Below are 17,923 nucleotides of genomic sequence, written 5' to 3'. Positions count from 1 at the left end.
ATTACATTAATAATGTTGAATGTGAGGATCATTTTAATTTAACAGTGTTAACAAATACATGTAAAGAATTATTAAGTCCTATATGTGACCATAATTATTATTATCGTAATCGAGCACCTTACAAATTACGTAATAAAAATTATTTTGAAAAAACAATTCCAAAATTTTCAAATGACCAATTTCAGCAAATGTACAGAATGGATAGAAGTACATTTGAAGTGAGAAAAGTGTATAATAAAAATACAGGGTGATTCTCTAACGGCGGGACATAGGAGATTGGTGTTAGTTGACTATAGCACCCGCAATGATGAAATCCAAGAACCCTGATTGGTCAATATCGTATAGTGCCAACTTAAAATAGGCCATTACCAATAGTTTGATACAAAAAATGAGACCCATCCGCCATTTTGGTGTAAAAGTGTTTACACACTTTTCGTATATAGAAGCAGAAGGAAATGAATGAACTGTCAAAAGTAGTGATTCCGATTAATTTGTGATAAGTGTAACTTTGGCAAATAAAAGTGATGATTGTAATAAAAAGAGGAGATAGGGAAGAAATTGGTTTTCATAAAATTTGTTATTTAATGTATTAACCATGATTGACTCAATGAGTTCAATCAAAGCCTTACATTACAGCGTTTCCATCTTCTTTAATAATCAAGTGTATTTTTGTAACAACAAACTCAAAGTTCTTGTTATACAAGTGGACACAATGACCTATCAGATGTTATCCATTTCCATCAAAGAAAAACATATTTAAGTTCTCATTGAGTCAGTCATGGTTAATACATTAAATAACAAATTTTATGAAAACCAAGTTCTTCCCTATCTCCTCTTTTTATTACAATCATCAATTTTATTTGCCATAGTTACACTTATCACAAATTAATCGGAATCACTACTTTTGACAGCTCATTCATTTCCTTCTGCTTCTATTTACGAAAAGTGTGTAAACGCTTTTACACCAAAATGGCGGATGGGTCTCATTTTTTGTATCACACTATTGGTAATGGCCTATTTTAAGTTGGCACTATACGATATTGACCAATCAGGGTTCTTGGATTTCATCATTCCGGGTGCTATAATCAACTAACACCAATCTCCTATGTCCCGCCGTTAGAGAATCACCCTGTATATGCATAATTTTATTATTAACTTCTTCAAAAAATAATTTATTATTTAATTATAAACATGTATATTTATTAATATTAGGTTTTAATTAATGCAATTGGACATAAGATAAGTAAACGAGCAGCAAATAATTACGCCTTATTAAAAAAAAAGTATTATTTACTGTATGGATTTTAAGCAAACCAGTCACATTTTTAGCTGCTGGTGACAGATTCAACATCCCAACTAGCTCCTGGACATATAATATTTAAAGAAATAATTGATGCGATAGTTTCTTTAATGCCTACATATATTAAATATCCTAATAATAATAGTGCTAATAAAGAGGTAACGTGAACATGCAAATAATTTAAATATGTTGAAATGGGAACAAGATATTTTATTTATGATATTTATATAGGTTATTTCTTAATGTTTACATAAGCTATGCAATATGTATTTCATATGTACATTTTGAAGGATAAATGGACTATATGGCTCTGAATTTACACAATATTGATGGAAATTTAGTTAATTTTTGACATTTTGGAGGGTGTCGTTTTACACGTGAAATTTGAATTTTATCAGTTTCTGTACATAAATTAGATTATTTCATCGTATTTTTAAATTTGCTACACTTGAACACAGAATTTAATAGCTGCAACAAACACACCTAACAAACAATTTCTATAGGTGTTTTTTTCCATAATGTATGTTCGGGCTAACTTACAACAGGTCTCGCTTGTTAGTATTTTCTATTTCCACTGTTGTCAGAATTATCAGTATGACCAGAGATGAAACGGGAGATTGCTATTGGCAGGGTCCTAAAATAATCCTTGCCGGTAGGCGGTGCTGATGATCGTAAACGTCGAGAATTCCATAAAACCACTAACGCCATCTGTCGGACGCGAATGGAAAGCACTTTGTTAGGCACACACACCATTACTGTGGTGCAAATGCGTGTGCAACCTCCTTCGGTTACCATCGCTCAGCTTCGGACATCTTCGCTATACATCGAGTTCGAGAGAGAACGGCATAGTTTTATCGGATCTCTCTCTCCCTCTCGATCTAACTTTCGTTTAGCCGAAGAGCCGAGTAAAATTCCTTTTCGTCCTGCTTCAATCCTCCTCCATCTTTCAAACCTCAGATTGGAGTTCGATTCCATCAAATAAATTTTTTTTTTTTTTTATTGTAGAATGTTTTTTTATTGCCATGAACATATTAGATTAAAAAATATGTAAAAATGGGGTTTTAATATTCCATAGTTACGCTCAAAATATTCTTATAAAAATTTAATTTTTATTTCGTTATCCATTCAAAAAGTTATTAATGATTACTATAAATATTCTAAAATTATAAAAAATGGAAAAATAAAAGAGTCGAAGAGGTCTCGAACCTGGGCTCACCGGTTCCAAAAGCCGAAACCTTACCACATGAGCTATAGGAGACTCAAGGATATATATGATAAACTTGCATAAACTTTATAGCTACAAATACGCGTACTCGGCTTTTGGAACTGGTGAGCCCAGGTTCGAGACCTCTTCGACTCTTTTTTTTCCATTTTTTATAATTTTAGAATATTTATAGTAATCATTAATAACTTTTTGAATGGATAACGAAATAAAAATTAAATTTTTATAAGAATATTTTGAGCGTAACTATGGAATATTAAAACCCCATTTTTACATATTTTTTAATCTAATATGTTCATGGCAATAAAAAAACATTCTACAATAAAAAAAAAAAAAAAATTTATTGGATGGAATCGAACTCGAATCTGAGGTTTGAAAGATGGAGGAGGATTGAAGCAGGACGAAAAGGAATTTTACTCGGCTCTTCGGCTAAACGAAAGTTAGATCGAGAGGGAGAGAGAGATCCGATAAAACTATGCCGTTCTCTCTCGAACTCGATGTATAGCGAAGATGTCCGAAGCTGAGCGATGGTAACCGAAGGAGGTTGCACACGCATTCGCACCACAGTAATGGTGTGTGTGCCTAACAAAGTGCTTTCCATTCGCGTCCGACAGATGACGTTAGTGGTTTTATGGAATTTTCGACTTCTAACAAACATCAGCGCCGCCTACCGGCAAGGATTATTTTAGGACAATGCCATGAGCAATCTCCCGTTTCATCTCTGGTCTTACACCAGAGATGAAACGGGAGATTGCTCATGCGAGGTCCCGAGGCAATCCCTACCGGTAGGCGGCGCTGGTGTTGGCAAACGCGTGTCTCAGGTCCATCTAACCCCTAACGCCATCTATCGGAAGAGACCACGAAGCACGAGCGTTAAGCTTAGAATAGGGTAAAACATATATGCATTGTTGCCAGAAAGCGGAATAAAGAGAGAGCGGAGATATTTTCTCGGACCTCTCTGTCTTTCTCGCTGTTAGCTTCTAGCAGAAGAGTCGAGGCAAAATCTTTCCGTTTCGCTTTGCCGAAAATCTACCAATATTCGATGTCATTTATATTTGCAGGCCAATGCCTTTATACATGATTTTTTCAGCATATTTATTTATCAGCATTGACTTATTTAAATCAATAATAAATTAAGGAAATGCGTATTTGATATATAATAATTATTTTAACTATAGTTTCATCGTTATATTTCGCTTATTTCCGTAAAATCTGAATTTCTTTAGTTTATTATTGATTATTGTAAGTCAATGGCCATTAAAAAAAATTTAATCTTAAAGAAAAAAAGAAAAGTACCGTTCAGGAATCGAACCCGGACCCACAAATCGCCACGCTATTACCTTACCGCCTAGACCACGAGGCTTCTTCAGTGGACCGTAAACAGATAGTCTTTTTAAGGGCTTGAAATCTTCTATTGAACCATATAAATAAACGAAGAACCGACATCTTTATTCATTATTATTCTATCATAATGGTACACAAATTAAAGAATAATTATATAATGTAGATTTTCAAAAGCTTTTCCAATAACCAAGAACGGAAACTGCGAGCGTTGATTATTTATCTTCGTTCTTGGCTATTGGAAAAGCTTTTGAAAACTATTCAAAATATAATTATTCCTTAATTTGTGTACCATTATGACAGAATAATAATGAATAAAGCTGTCGGTTGCTCGTTTATTTATATGGTTTAAAAGAAGATTTCAAGCCCTTAAAAAGACTATCTGTTTACGGTGCACTGAAGAAGCCTCGTGGTCTAGGCGGTAAGGTAATAGCGTGGCGATTTGTGGGTCCGGGTTCGATTCCTGAACGGTACTTTTCTTTTTTTTTTTAAGATTAAATTTTTTTTAATGGCCATTGACTTACAATAATCAATAATAAACTAAAGAAATTCAGATTTTACGGAAATAAGCGAAATATAACGATGAAATTATAGTTAAAATAATTATTATATATCAAATACGCATTTCCTTAATTTATTATTGATTTAAATAAGTCAATGCTGATAAATAAATATGCTGAAAAAATCATGTATAAAGGCATTGGCCTGCAAATATAAATGACATCGAATATTGGTAGATTTTCGGCAAAGCGAAACGGAAAGATTTTGCCTCGACTCTTCTGCTAGAAGCTAACAGCGAGAAAGACAGAGAGGTCCGAGAAAATATCTCCGCTCTCTCTTTATTCCGCTTTCTGGCAACAATGCATATATGTTTTACCCTATTCTAAGCTTAACGCTCGTGCTTCGTGGTCTCTTCCGATAGATGGCGTTAGGGGTTAGATGGACCTGAGACACGCGTTTGCCAACACCAGCGCCGCCTACCGGTAGGGATTGCCTCGGGACCTCGCATGAGCAATCTCCCGTTTCATCTCTGCTTACACTTTAAATATTCTTATAAAAATTTGATTTTTATTTCGTTATCAATTCAAATAAGTTATTAATGATTACTATAAATATTATAATATTATAAAAAAAGGGAAAAAAAAGAGCCGAAGAGGTCTCGAACCTGGGCTCACCGGTTTCAAAAACAGAGACCTTACCACATGCGCTATAAGAGATTTAAGGATGTAGATGATAAACTTGTATAAACTTTATAGCTACAAATTCACGTACTCTCCTTGTTATACAAATACAAGTATACCTTCTTTCGATATATTTATACTTTGTATTATATGAAATTAAACTAAATGTAGGAAAATATTATTAGGTTAATCATATGGCCCTAGAATCGTTAATAGCTTTTAGCACTGCCAACGCTACTGCGCATAGAAAAATGATTGAAATGTGTGAGCAGAGTAGCGTTGATAGCGTCTCCATGAACGCGCCCAGAATCGCACTTAGCGATTTCTGTGGGTAAATGGACTTAACGATACCGAAAGTTGTCGCTAAGAGTTACAGAATCCCACTACTGATCACCAACCCTCTGAATCTCCTGAATCGGATCGGATCGAACTTACGCGGAAGCCTCTGATCCATCTAGTAATTTTTTTTTCAACGTTGCATTCCTGCGGCTAGGTTAGATCGTGATCTGGATCGGATCACGGCTGCGTTCGTTTGTTAACTGCGAGTACTAAAATTCTACAATGTATGTCACTTAAAATATAGGTTTTCAGTACATACTGGCAGTGTACATATAAACGAACGCAGCTTAGGTCTGTTCTTTTTCGCTGTTTGCTGCACTAATGCAATAAGTTAGAGTGGAGAGAAAACATATGTTTGTCTTTTTTCAACTAATTGCACTATAGTTCGATAGTGCAGCGAAAAGGAACAAACGGAGTAAACGGACTAGCTCGACTAGCTCAACTAGCTGTGGCTGGTGGTGTGGCTGTAATTACTAGACGTCTTTAGATATTTCACTATTTATTTGGGAGTCCATTGGATTGGACTGGATTGGAGTTACAAATGTTACAATTCACCTAGCATAGACGAATTGACGTAAGTGTTTCACGACATCACGTATAAAAAGAAATTGTATGTCATAAATTTTCACCCTCAAAAAATTTCTATTTTAGTGATACTACGTGTCATCTTATATGGTTAACACAAGGGTGTCATTTTTTAATAGTATATTTGTTCAAATTAATGCATAAGTCATATAGCTTCTCTATTCCCAACCGTTTTTTGAACTTTGCAAAATAATGTTCTGTTAGCTGTAATGTAATTTTCACCTGTATTTATTAAGCTCTCTTATTTTATTGAGTAATATATATATATATATATTTTGAGTTCAATGAATATTTTTGTAGAGACTTATTTTCTATTTTTAATTATAATATTATTCTTGATGTTGTTGATTATTAATTATTATTTGATTTTCATTCTAAACTAATATAAATATAAATTATGTTTTCAGTGATGTGAGCATATTAGAAATACGGTTTTAGCAATATTAATATCTGCTTAAACCAAACATGACGGAGGACATGTTGGGAGCTGACATTTGCAGGGTGTGCAGGTCTGAAGGCATGATTGATAGGCCTCTGTTCCATCCCTGTATTTGTACTGGAAGCATTAAGTGGATCCACCAAGAATGTTTAGTAGAATGGATGCGATATTCCAGAAAAGAATACTGTGAGCTTTGTGGATATCGTTTTTCTTTTACACCTATTTATAGCCCAGATATGCCAAGGCGTTTACCATTAAGAGATGTGGTGGGAGGTTTATTTTCTTGTATTGTGACAGCAGTAAAATATTGGCTTCATTATACTTTAGTAGCTATTGCGTGGCTTGGATTTGTTCCACTGACTGCTTGCCGCACATATAGAGCCTTGTTTAGTGGACCAATTGATTTAGTTAGAGTAAGTAAATACAGTTAACTATTTTTATTACTAATCATTTTGAATAACTATATAAAATACTAATGTAGCTTGATGCATTTCAGATTATGTCACTACCAATGGAAATATTGTCAACAGAAAATATTACATCCGATGTCTTCCATGGATGTTTTGTAGTGACCTGCACTTTATTTGCATTTATTGGCTTGGTTTGGTTAAGGGAACAGATATTGCATGCTGGTGGTCCTGATTGGTTAGAAAGAGAGAATGTTCAAATACCTCCTGTGGATAATCCACCACAAGCAGAGCAACGTCCACTTGCACCAGAACAACCACAAGCTGTACCTGCACAAGAGGGACACGATAATAACAATATTCCTCGTTTTGTTCGAGAAGCAGCCATCATTCGTTGGCTTGATCAAGTTGAAGGTAAGTCATGTTATAGCATATAAATTAATATATACATATATTCATGTAACAAAAATGTTATTTTTAGAAGCACAGGGTCAAGAGAATAATATTCAAAGACCCGTAGAATCACCTCAAAGGGATATGGAAAGCCATCAAGAAAACTCTGTTTCTGCAGAAGAGCCTACTATAGGTATTTTTAATAATCAGCTGAATTCAGATTTACGACCATCTACATCTCAAAATCTGGAAGCAGTAGACCAGGATGCGCGTTTTAATTTAACGCAAAACTTAATTGAAAAACGCAAACAATTTAATGTAGCAGAGAGAGAAAAGCTATTGAAAGATGAGCCTCAATCGAGTCGCGCAGGAAGGGATGAGCAGGAGACTCAAGCTCTTTCATATCTTACCGTTAAGCAAGCCAAATTATCGGGAAGCTGTAGTTCAGAGCCCGGAACGTCAGACGGATTGGGACGGACGGAGATAAATCCACAGGAAAATGTTCTTACGTCATTTGATCTTTCCATGGAAAAAATAATGTATATATTAGAAGATAGAGAGAAAAAAAATGAACCTGGATCGTCCGAAGGATCCATGAACCACTTGGGTCAAACGGAATCTTTTCCGGGACAAATTTCAGAGTTCGAATTTGAAAGAAATCAGGAATCTCAAGTTCAGAGAGAAAATGTCTCAGATGCTGAGCAGCAAAATGCATTAACAGAAACCTTTCATGAAACGAGTCATTCGGAGAGTCAGGCGTTGTTAGACTCTGGCTCCTTTAGCAGAGATCAGGATAGAAGTGAACAACCTATCAGAGAGGACCAGGCTAACATAGCAGTAAGAGAAGACTGGAGAGGCCAGCCTGGAGTCGTTCCTTTTCTTTTGGAATTAAGAGAACAGCCACAAAACCGAGGAATTCCAGAACCTGAGGCAGATAGAAATCTAGAACCACCAGTCGTAGAAAGACAAGAAGCTGTTCCTGCTGAGTTACCGAATGCAGCTCCTGACGATGGTTGGCGAGGACCGATTCAGAATCCTGGTCAAGGGGAGGCAGAAGAAGTGAATTGGAATCCAATGGAATGGGATAGGCCGCAGGAAGAGCTCACGTGGGAACGTCTACTTGGTCTCGACGGATCTCTAGTTTTTCTTGAACACGTTTTCTGGGTGGTTTCCTTAAATACCTTATTCATAATGGTAAATTGTTTTTAACAAATATTCATTAATTTTGTAATTTAATAGTTCGAAAATGATACTTGAACACAAAGTATATATATATATATATATATATATATAAATACATAATACTAATGTTACGGTTTTTAGGTGTTCGCGTTTTGCCCTTATCACATAGGTCACTTTGCAATCGCTGGCATGGGACTACAGGAACACGCAGCAGCCTCTCACTTTGAAGGTTTAGTGACCACATTGTGCGGATACTCAGTTATTGGGGTGTGCTTAGTAATACTTCATACTTTGGCGGCTCTTCTGGGATTCCAGCGATCGCAACGTGTTTTAGGATTGTGCTACGTAATAGTGAAGGTGTCTTTACTATCAGTTGTCGAAATTGGCGTGCTTCCATTGATTTGCGGATGGTGGTTGGATATTTGTTCACTGGCCATGTTTGATGCCACTTTAAGAGATAGAGAATCGTCCTTCAGACTTGCACCAGGAACATCTATGTTTATACACTGGCTCGTAGGGATGGTCTACATCTATTATTTTGCCTCATTCATTCTTCTATTGCGCGAGGTACTACGACCAGGCGTTCTTTGGTTCTTAAGAAACTTGAACGATCCCGATTTCTCCCCTATTCAAGAGATGATACATCTTCCTATTTTGACACACGTCAGAAGACTAGTCGCATCAGTGATCATTTTTGGAACTGTCATTCTATTAATGCTTTGGCTCCCTGTGAAGTTGCTGCGATGGGCCTGGCCGGGATTCTTGCCTTACACGGTTACCGTTCCGAGCGAAGCGCAGGTATTTAAAATAGTTATTTAAAAAAAAATATAGTGCACACTAATTCCTTTTATATAATAGTGCAATAATCATCGATTGTTCTTATGGGCTTTTCCGTTTTATAATTTAGGTGAGCGAGCTGTCACTGGAGCTATTACTGTTGCAAGTTATCCTTCCAGCATTATTAGAACAATCCCATACGCGTACTTGGCTGAAGGCTCTAGTCCGAGGATGGTGTCGCGTTGTAGCGTGGTTATTGGATCTACAATCGTATTTGTTGCGAGACCAAGCGGATGAACCAGGTCCCGCGGTTATCGAAGAGCCACAACATCCAGACTTAGGTGCTGCCCATCAAGCCTTATTGCACAGAGAAGGGCCGCCAGGTTTTCAACCATATGTGAGGCCATTATGGTTTCCTGCAAGACTTATCGGGCTCTTATGCTGCGTGTGTGTCTCACTCGTTATTGCTAGTTTTATTGCTATGACCCTTCCAGTTTGGTTGGGTCGGCGAGTTATGGCTCTTTGGATGGTCGGTGCACCAGCTCCGTCACCTCCCGTTTTACCCCCTACTTTAACTGGTTTCGGTAAGAATATTGTTAATATCTTTGATATTTACATTTACATCAACATCATTTATTAAATTTACTTTATTTTTAGATGGAAACGAAGCAGCGGCAACACTGTCAGTCCGAGTACACGAAGTTTATACCGTAGCGTGTGGTACTTACGTTTGCTGGGCTGCTGCACGAGGTTTAGCATTAGCCTTCTCTTGGTTACCACGAGGTCGCCAAGCAATATTAGATAGAGTCAAGCATTGGGCACTCCTAGGCGTGAAAGCTTCTATCGCATGTCTTTTATTAGTTGGTGTTATACCTCTTCTGTTCGGCCTTCTTCTTGAATTGGTTGTTGTAGTACCACTACGGGTACCTCTAGAGCAGAATCCTATCCTTTTTATTTGGCAAGATTGGGCCTTAGGTGTTCTATATACAAAGATAGCAATTGCTGTAACGATGATGGGGCCAGAATGGAGAATTCGTGTAGCGATTGAAAGAGCCTATAATGACGGTATTCGGGAAATGGATTTGAAATTCGTCGTTACCGAATTAGCGGCTCCTGTTATCTGCTGTTTCGGGCTAGCATTGGCTATTCCTTATGCCATTGCCTACGGAATTGTACCACTTATCGTGACAAATCTTCAAACTCAAATTTTAATTGCCAGGCGGCTTTACCCATTCTTATTGCTCGTAAATTTGATTGGTGTAGTGATTTGTTTCCAGATTCGCCAATTTAAGAAGCTATATGAGCACATTAAAAACGATAAGTACTTGGTGGGCCAGAGACTAGTGAACTACGAACATCGAAATAAATCACAACAGCAGCAGCAGCAACAACAATCTCAAAGATCCAGTTAATATTAGAAAATAGATGGATGCTGATACACAATGTGAAGCAAATATCAGTCTAACGTGAATAATAAAATAAATTTACCAAATTAAAGTGGTATTAATTAATTTTAATGAAAATCGAGAAGATCATACGAGTGGTATTAGTAAAAAAACTGCGTTCAATCAAGAATACAGGAAACCATAAAAATTACCGAGATTTAAGGGGATGCATTGCGCGTAGAAAAAGTACTTCCAAATTATCTTCTACAATTTTAGAAATTTGAATATTTTCTTAGGGACCAAATTGGCTCATATTGATCTACTTAATTGACGTAAAGGCTTAATTTTTGGATTAAAAAAAATCGGATATTCATAATAATAATTTATTTCCCATCAATAATTTCGAGAAAGGGAGCCTTTACGATGCTGCGCCAATCTTCAACGAGTAATTTGGGACCAGAAAGAAACAAATATTCCCATAAATATAGATGATTTTTTGGAAATACTATAATACCGTAACAAGGACAAATTTGCAAATTTCTTTGTTGCGCTATTATAGTATTTTCAAAAAATCTCCTACATTTATGGGAATATTTGTTTCTCTTTGGTCTTAAATTACTCGTTGAAGATTGGCGCAGCATCATAAAGGCTCCCTTTCTCGAAATTATTTATGGGAAATAAATTATTATTATTAATATCCGTTTTTTTTAATCCAAAAAATAAGCCTTTACATCAATTAAACAGATCAATACGAGCCAATTTGGTCCCTATGAAAATATTCAAATTTATAAAATTGTAGAAGATAATTTGGAAGTACTTTTTCTACGCACAATGCATCCCCTTAACAGAAGTTTAAAATAAAATATTAATAATAATTGCTGGTACAATATGAACATACACACAGCTACAGTTATTGATATACGTAATTGTCTATTTAGGTTGACAGGTTACTTAGGTTTAACTTCGTGTACATTCTTTAAAGTTTCTCCACTATGCAACTAATGTCTTACATTAATCGTTAGTTTTATTGTAATTTATTCATAATAAGCGACACCGAAAAAGTTAATAAGACTATTAAATAATATAAATAGAACGTATCGCTTATCAATAGAATGGATTAAATAAGTCAAGGTTCATATTCTTACGAATCGAGAAAGTTATGCAGATGCCATGCTATATATGTATATGTATTTTCAAAATTACCAACGGTCTATATAATTTTTTTAGATATTAATTTTCGAAGATTGGCCGTAGCGAGATGAATTACATTAATTATAATGTCGACAGACTAATTGAATTTTTTGTTACCAATAATATTATTTGTTACTTATTTTGTTTTTAAATTGCTGAAAATGTCACGTTTTAATTTAAAGTGGAATATTTTAAGTATATGAAACTACGATCACAACAGTTGGATAATGAGAGACAATTAAAAATATTAAATTTATCAATAATGCTGATCATTGATCCTGTCAAATACTATTTCTCATTGACTTCCTAAACACTATAATATTATTCTTAAAATGTACCGAGTATTTAAAGGGAAAGGTATTAATGTTTTCTTCTAACCCGTGACCCGTAAGATGGGCACTGACCGTACAGATTTTCATGCGTATTTCGAGGGATGAAAATGACGTTATATTGATAGCCCGGGGGGAGTCCAGCGGAGGGAAAAGTAATCCAATGAAAAGGGAAACAATTAAATAAGGGAGAGTAAATCACCTTCATCCTGCCAAAACATGCATGAAAAGCTGTACTTCTCACTTTTTATGAAAAATAAAAAATAGTATGTTAACCATGGGAAGAAGTCCATCACCATCGAAGACCAAAGATTGGGTGCACAAGGCGAGGTTGCTGACTCGGTTATCAACTGCGCCTTGTGCATTCAAACTTCGCGCTTTGTTGGCAATTAAATAAACACTTCCTTCTTTAGTTAACAATGTACTACTACTTGCCCATTGATTTAAATTGTTTTCCTGCTCAATCAAAAGTGAAAATATATTAAATAAAATGTTATAAATTTTATAATTTGATTTTTTTATTTTGTATTTCTAATTTTCTAGTATTAACCTTTTTGAAATTCCTTTGAATACGGATTAATCTATTTAATAAAATAGTTTTTATTGAAAAAATATATTTAAGAAAATCATTATCTGAGTTTATTGTTTAAAATTGTAAATAGATGATTCACTATGTGGTAATTGATAGAATTTTACGCCAAATAGTACAAAAAATATTTATTCGTTCATGCTGTACAAAAGTATTATATGCATCACAATACCTATATATTCTAGTTCCTCATAAAAGATTGTATAAACAAATATGAAAATACACATAATGCTGCTCTGATTGTGATCGCTAAATTGATATTACTGACCTTATTAAATTATACAGCAAGTGGGCGCCCAATTATTACTAAATGAAAAATATCAAGCAGTATGCTTATGAATGACTTTATTTCTTGAATTGAAAGAGTATTAAAGAGAAAGAGTTGCTCAGTTTGGGTCTTTCTATTAGCCAAACGCCAGTTTAACTACTTACCGATGCTTTTAAACATAATTACCTCTCAAAATGCAGAACATAAGTGAGCGTCCACTCTGTATATCGTAAATAAAACCAGTGATTACATGTACAAAAATCTAAAGGTGTATATTTCAGGTTACGTACAGGACGCGTAGAATGTGTGGATTATGTTACATTTATTAAACAGAATTTAAACGCTTTATTAGAGCCTATGTGTAACTCGGAATACGCACTAAGTTTACTTATGTTGGTGATATAAGTGTCCCCTGTAATTCCATAGAATTAGAGCACTTTTGGACCTTCACATTTAATATACTAAAGAGTGTAAATGCCTAAAACAATAAATTTAAATTATTATAAGTTAATTTATAACACTAAAAATGTGTTACATATGTGTTTTTCGCAATTTTTATATTTTTACTGGTAGCGCTACAATTCACATACTTGTGTAATAGCTGAATCTTTCCATTCAATAGTTATGGTAGGTATCGAATATTCTTTATCACAATGAATGATAGCGTTATTCTCATAATGTTGAAATTGTATGTTTAGCTTTATACCACTTTGAACAAGAAGGACATCCATACAGTGTTCGTTTATGTCAGCTACTATTGCAGCAGCAATAATAGATTCGTTTAAATGAATAAGATATGCAAAGTATAATTCAATGCTTTTCTCTTGAGCAATTCTTGCAGCATATTTTTTTACATTACAATTGTTTGCTATCCTAAAACAGAATAATAGATATTTTTTTTATTCTAAATGATTTGTGTATTTGTTAAAAGTATAAAGTAAATTACGCTGAACACATTGCAGAATTCCAGCCTTTTGGTAATGGACGATTCAAAATTGACGCGTAAAGTAATCTGTGCACGGCAACGTCTGCGTATCTTCGCATGGGTGACGTAAAATGTGTATAAAAGTCAACATTTAATGCATAATGGTGTAAATTTTTTGATTTTTTAACTGAAGAGCATGTGTACTTTGCTCGCTGTAAGCATTAAAATATTTTCTACATTAAATTAAGTGAAAAAACATGTAACAGTTACTGAATAGTTTTCACTTTATTTTAATTTACTATTTATTAATGAAAATTTTAAGAATGATTATTTTCTTACCTTCATTGACTTTAAAAACAAATTGTTTATAACCATCATTCTATACTGTGTAAGTTCATTGAATTTTTCATTGGCAAAATATGAATGTGTTTCATAAGAATCTATACTAGAGTTTAAACTGGCAGCTGTATCTATGTTTATATTTATTCCAAACTGTTCTAAATTATTTTTGGTTTTACCAAGAACTTTTCTAATTGGTTTCTCATGACATCGCAATAGAGCAGTTTCAGGATATAAATTATATAAATGAGTAGCAACTGTTGTATTAGCCAGTAACATAAACTCTTCAATGAGGCTGAAATATAAGTATAACATAACATTAAGATCATTCTAAATTTTGTACTATACAAAAAATTACATACTTATTGCTGTCCTTTCTTCCTTCAACATTTAATGAAACTGGCAATCCTAATTCATCAAGAGTAATTTGCATTTTTAGCTGATCAAATTTTAATGCTCCTTTATCAAATCGTTTCTTACGCAATATTTGTGATAAATGGAAAAGATTCTTAACTGATCGATACAATAGTAATACATAAAATTTTTTTGACTTTGTTTTTACATCTAACTTTTGAATTTTTAACCATTCAACTTCCGGCATCTCAAGTATTTCTTGAGCTTCTTCATAGGACATTTGGCAGCAGGAGTTTATTATAGTTTTTGCAAACCGATGACTCACAATTTCAGCATCAGGTGTCATCTCCCATATTATAGAAAATGCTACTTTGTCTTTACCAGGCAAGAGAGAGCACAATTTGCATAATTCTTCTGGAAGCATATGATAAGCTTTATCTACCATATAATAAGTCACAGCGCGTTTCGCTATTTCAGAATCTATTCGTGTACCCGACTGTAGAAAATGGGTTACATCAGATATGTGAACGCCTATCTAAAAACAATAATCCTTAAATAATAACACAATAAACTATTCCTGTGGATATTAAGGGGTTCTATAAATTAAAGTGCATAGTACTGTGTATTATAGTTGGAATAAGAAATTTTGAAAATAAAAATATTTAAGTAAAGAAAATAAATTACTTCAAAATTTCCATTACGTAATGGGTAACATGATACAGCATCGTCCAAATCCACTGCAGTTGATGGATCAATTGTAAAAATGCATTTCTTTCTCCACTCTTCACGATTAAGTAAGTCTATAGGTTTAAATGTGTAATTACTATTTGGCAATCCTTTTAAAAATTTCTTTTTATATGGAGCTACATGTAAATCATTCTCCATTAGGATGGCATCTTTTTCTGCTTTTAAATCTGTAGATTTTCCCACTAATCTCTCAACTTCTCTATAATATTATTATAAAATACTCTATTGTATATTTATTACTTCATAGAATAATGTTTTTAATCATGATAAATCATAAATGATTCTCTCTCAAATAAACATTTTTCTTACCCATTAGCAAATTCTCCATGTTCCCAAGAAGTCATGCGTGCAAGAAATAGAACATCAGAAGCAGTACCTAATTTTTCTTTGTCCATACGTATATTTTCTAAGCTCAGAGGATCAATTTCAAATTTTGGTAACAATGGGTCTCTTGGTTTAAAAATTACTTTACCATCAGCCTTAGTTAGGAAGCCAATTGCTTTTCTACAGTGTACTTCCTCTTTTATAGATATAATAGAACCCTTTGGTCTTTTATTTGAACCTCCATTATGTACTTGGACAATAACTATGTCTCCGTTTAAGGGTCTAGGTCCATTAATGCACTTAATGAAGATATCATCTTTATTCTCTACTGAGACATAATATCCAAATCCTTTACTATGTGAATGGATCTTAACGACTCCTTCAATCAAAGTAATTCTGCGGCGATTTTTTACAGATATTTCCTTATGCATTGTAGATGACTCCTTGTAAGAAACTTTCACTTTTTTCTTTTTGCTTTGTTCTGGAATACTTTTATAATTGTGACCTACTAAAAATCCAGCAGAAAGGCTTTGATTTATATTTTTAGGCTGTACTGTAGTATTAATTTTCATATTTCCTCTTCCTTTTCTAATCTGAGGTTTTTCTATCCATAACTCTCCTTTATGTCCTTTATACATGGCTCCATATGATTTTTTTATTATCTCCTTTTTACGTTTATTAAAAAAACAATGATCTTTTTCAAATTTAAATGCTTTTACAGAGAGACCTTTTCGTTTCTTTTTATATTCGACTTTCGAAATGATTATCAAATTCTGTTTACTCTCTTTAGTCTCATGCTTCTTAATGTAAGAAGACTCTGAATTAACTAACAATAATTTTGACTTAGGCTCTTTATACCATGCATTAGATTCTTTTATTTTTTCTTTTTTAATCCTTTTTTGAACATTATTTTCTTTTTCACATTCAAAATTATCCTCAGATGGAGCCTTAGTTTTTTTATCACATTCCACTTCAGAATTAATTACTAAATTTAGCTCCTTTTGCTCTACCACAGGGTTATTAATATTGTCTTTTATATGATACTTGTTACATTTTTTAAATTTCTTATCCAAAATATTATTTGTCATCTTATTCTCAATTGTCTCTGCTGCTACATTATTTCCATTTTTTCCCAACTCCTGGATACTTGATACCTAAAATATATATACATATAAAAGATAGAGAAAAGTCTCTCTACTTTTTCAGAAAATGCTTAAATTTACAAAAATTATTTCCTCACTAAATAATCTTGAAAAATAAATAAAGCAGTCTTTGTATTGATTTTATTTTGTTTAATTTTAATATATCTGTTATAGTTTACCTTGTCTAACTTAATTTTTTGCTTCTTTTTTTCCATTTTAATAGCTTTTAAAACTTTTTTTTTGTTCTTAGAAACCAATGTGAAATCATCCTCTTCGAATATAATACTTTTGGCTATTATCTCTGACATGTTGAAATTTCAAAAGGTTTTGTGCAAAAAGGTGATATTTTGTTAAAAATTTATCGTTATATTTGATTTCACAATTTATATTAGAGAGAGAGCACATGTATTTATAAATATATATAACTTTCGAACATTTTTGCGCTTATATGAACAAAATGTATGTACAACAGGTTATGGTAGCTATAAACTGGTTATGGCGATTGGCGACGGTTATGTTATGGATGGCCCAACCAGGGCTAATCCCGGGCCGGTATAAAGTGGAAAAATGCAGGGCTAGAAACCTCAGAATTTGAAGACAAAAAAGCAGTTTCTATGGCCGGGATTCATAAACAGAACTTGAGGAGTCGGCGACATTTTCCCACCTATAGTGAGGGACTTTTATGACACACTGTTGGCTGCACTCAAATTCACCCTAATACCCCTATATCCCAAAATTTATTGCGGAAAAAGTTTTGACCAATATGACAGTTAAATGGAAGGTTAGTTTTAGCCGCAATTAGGACTCTTGCAATTAATTGAATTGACACAAACACATATGTGTGTGTTTCTCACTCCCAGTTATTATTGCACTAGTTAGAGAAAAAAGGCACGGAATTGAATCGTAAGAATGATTGTACAAGTGATTTAGTTAAAATATGTAAAAGTGTACATAATACTTTGAGAATAAATAAATATACAATTATAATTCATTTTCACTGTGAGAAAGGGTACCGAATATACAATCTCATTTTCACTTTATATAAAAATAAGCCTTAGATACTTTGTAGATTCTAGCTGCAATATAAAAAGCGCCAAACTATTATAACTTTATCAGATAAGTAACAAATCAGTTTAATCTTTTATCCTGCTCTTCTTAGAAAGG

General features: G+C 33.8%; 2 protein-coding genes across 2 annotated transcripts; one reads left to right on the top strand and one right to left on the bottom strand.

Annotated features, from left to right (window-relative positions):
* The first annotated feature begins 5,784 nt into the window (after nt 1–5,784).
* LOC136779706 (E3 ubiquitin-protein ligase MARCHF6) lies at nt 5,785–11,005 on the top strand. The gene is made up of 7 exons (XM_066737444.1): nt 5,785–5,957; nt 6,376–6,820; nt 6,904–7,228; nt 7,296–8,401; nt 8,531–9,187; nt 9,297–9,750; nt 9,824–11,005. Exons 2-7 carry the CDS (start codon nt 6,434–6,436, stop codon nt 10,576–10,578), a joined length of 3,684 nt encoding a protein of 1,227 aa, XP_066593541.1. The 5' UTR covers nt 5,785–5,957; nt 6,376–6,433; the 3' UTR covers nt 10,579–11,005.
* A 1,739-nt stretch (nt 11,006–12,744) lies between these two features.
* On the bottom strand, nt 12,745–17,296 carry LOC136779707 (DIS3-like exonuclease 2). Its single transcript, XM_066737445.1, has 8 exons — nt 16,939–17,296; nt 15,603–16,771; nt 15,231–15,492; nt 14,555–15,081; nt 14,193–14,487; nt 13,875–14,065; nt 13,519–13,801; nt 12,745–13,406 (listed from the first exon to the last, which is right to left on the bottom strand). The coding sequence occupies exons 1-8, from the start codon at nt 17,065–17,067 to the stop codon at nt 13,317–13,319; spliced, it is 2,946 nt and encodes a 981-aa protein (XP_066593542.1). The 5' UTR covers nt 17,068–17,296; the 3' UTR covers nt 12,745–13,316.
* Between the last annotated feature and the right edge of the window lie 627 nt (nt 17,297–17,923).

The sequence above is a fragment of the Prorops nasuta genome, unplaced genomic scaffold (genome assembly GCF_024137725.1).
Source record: "Prorops nasuta isolate Cenicafe-Biocafe unplaced genomic scaffold, Cenicafe_Pnas_1.2 PNAS00017, whole genome shotgun sequence".
NCBI lineage: Eukaryota > Metazoa > Arthropoda > Insecta > Hymenoptera > Bethylidae > Prorops > Prorops nasuta.
The sequence above is the reverse complement of the archived record's forward strand: the minus strand, read 5'-3'. Positions and strand labels throughout refer to the sequence as shown.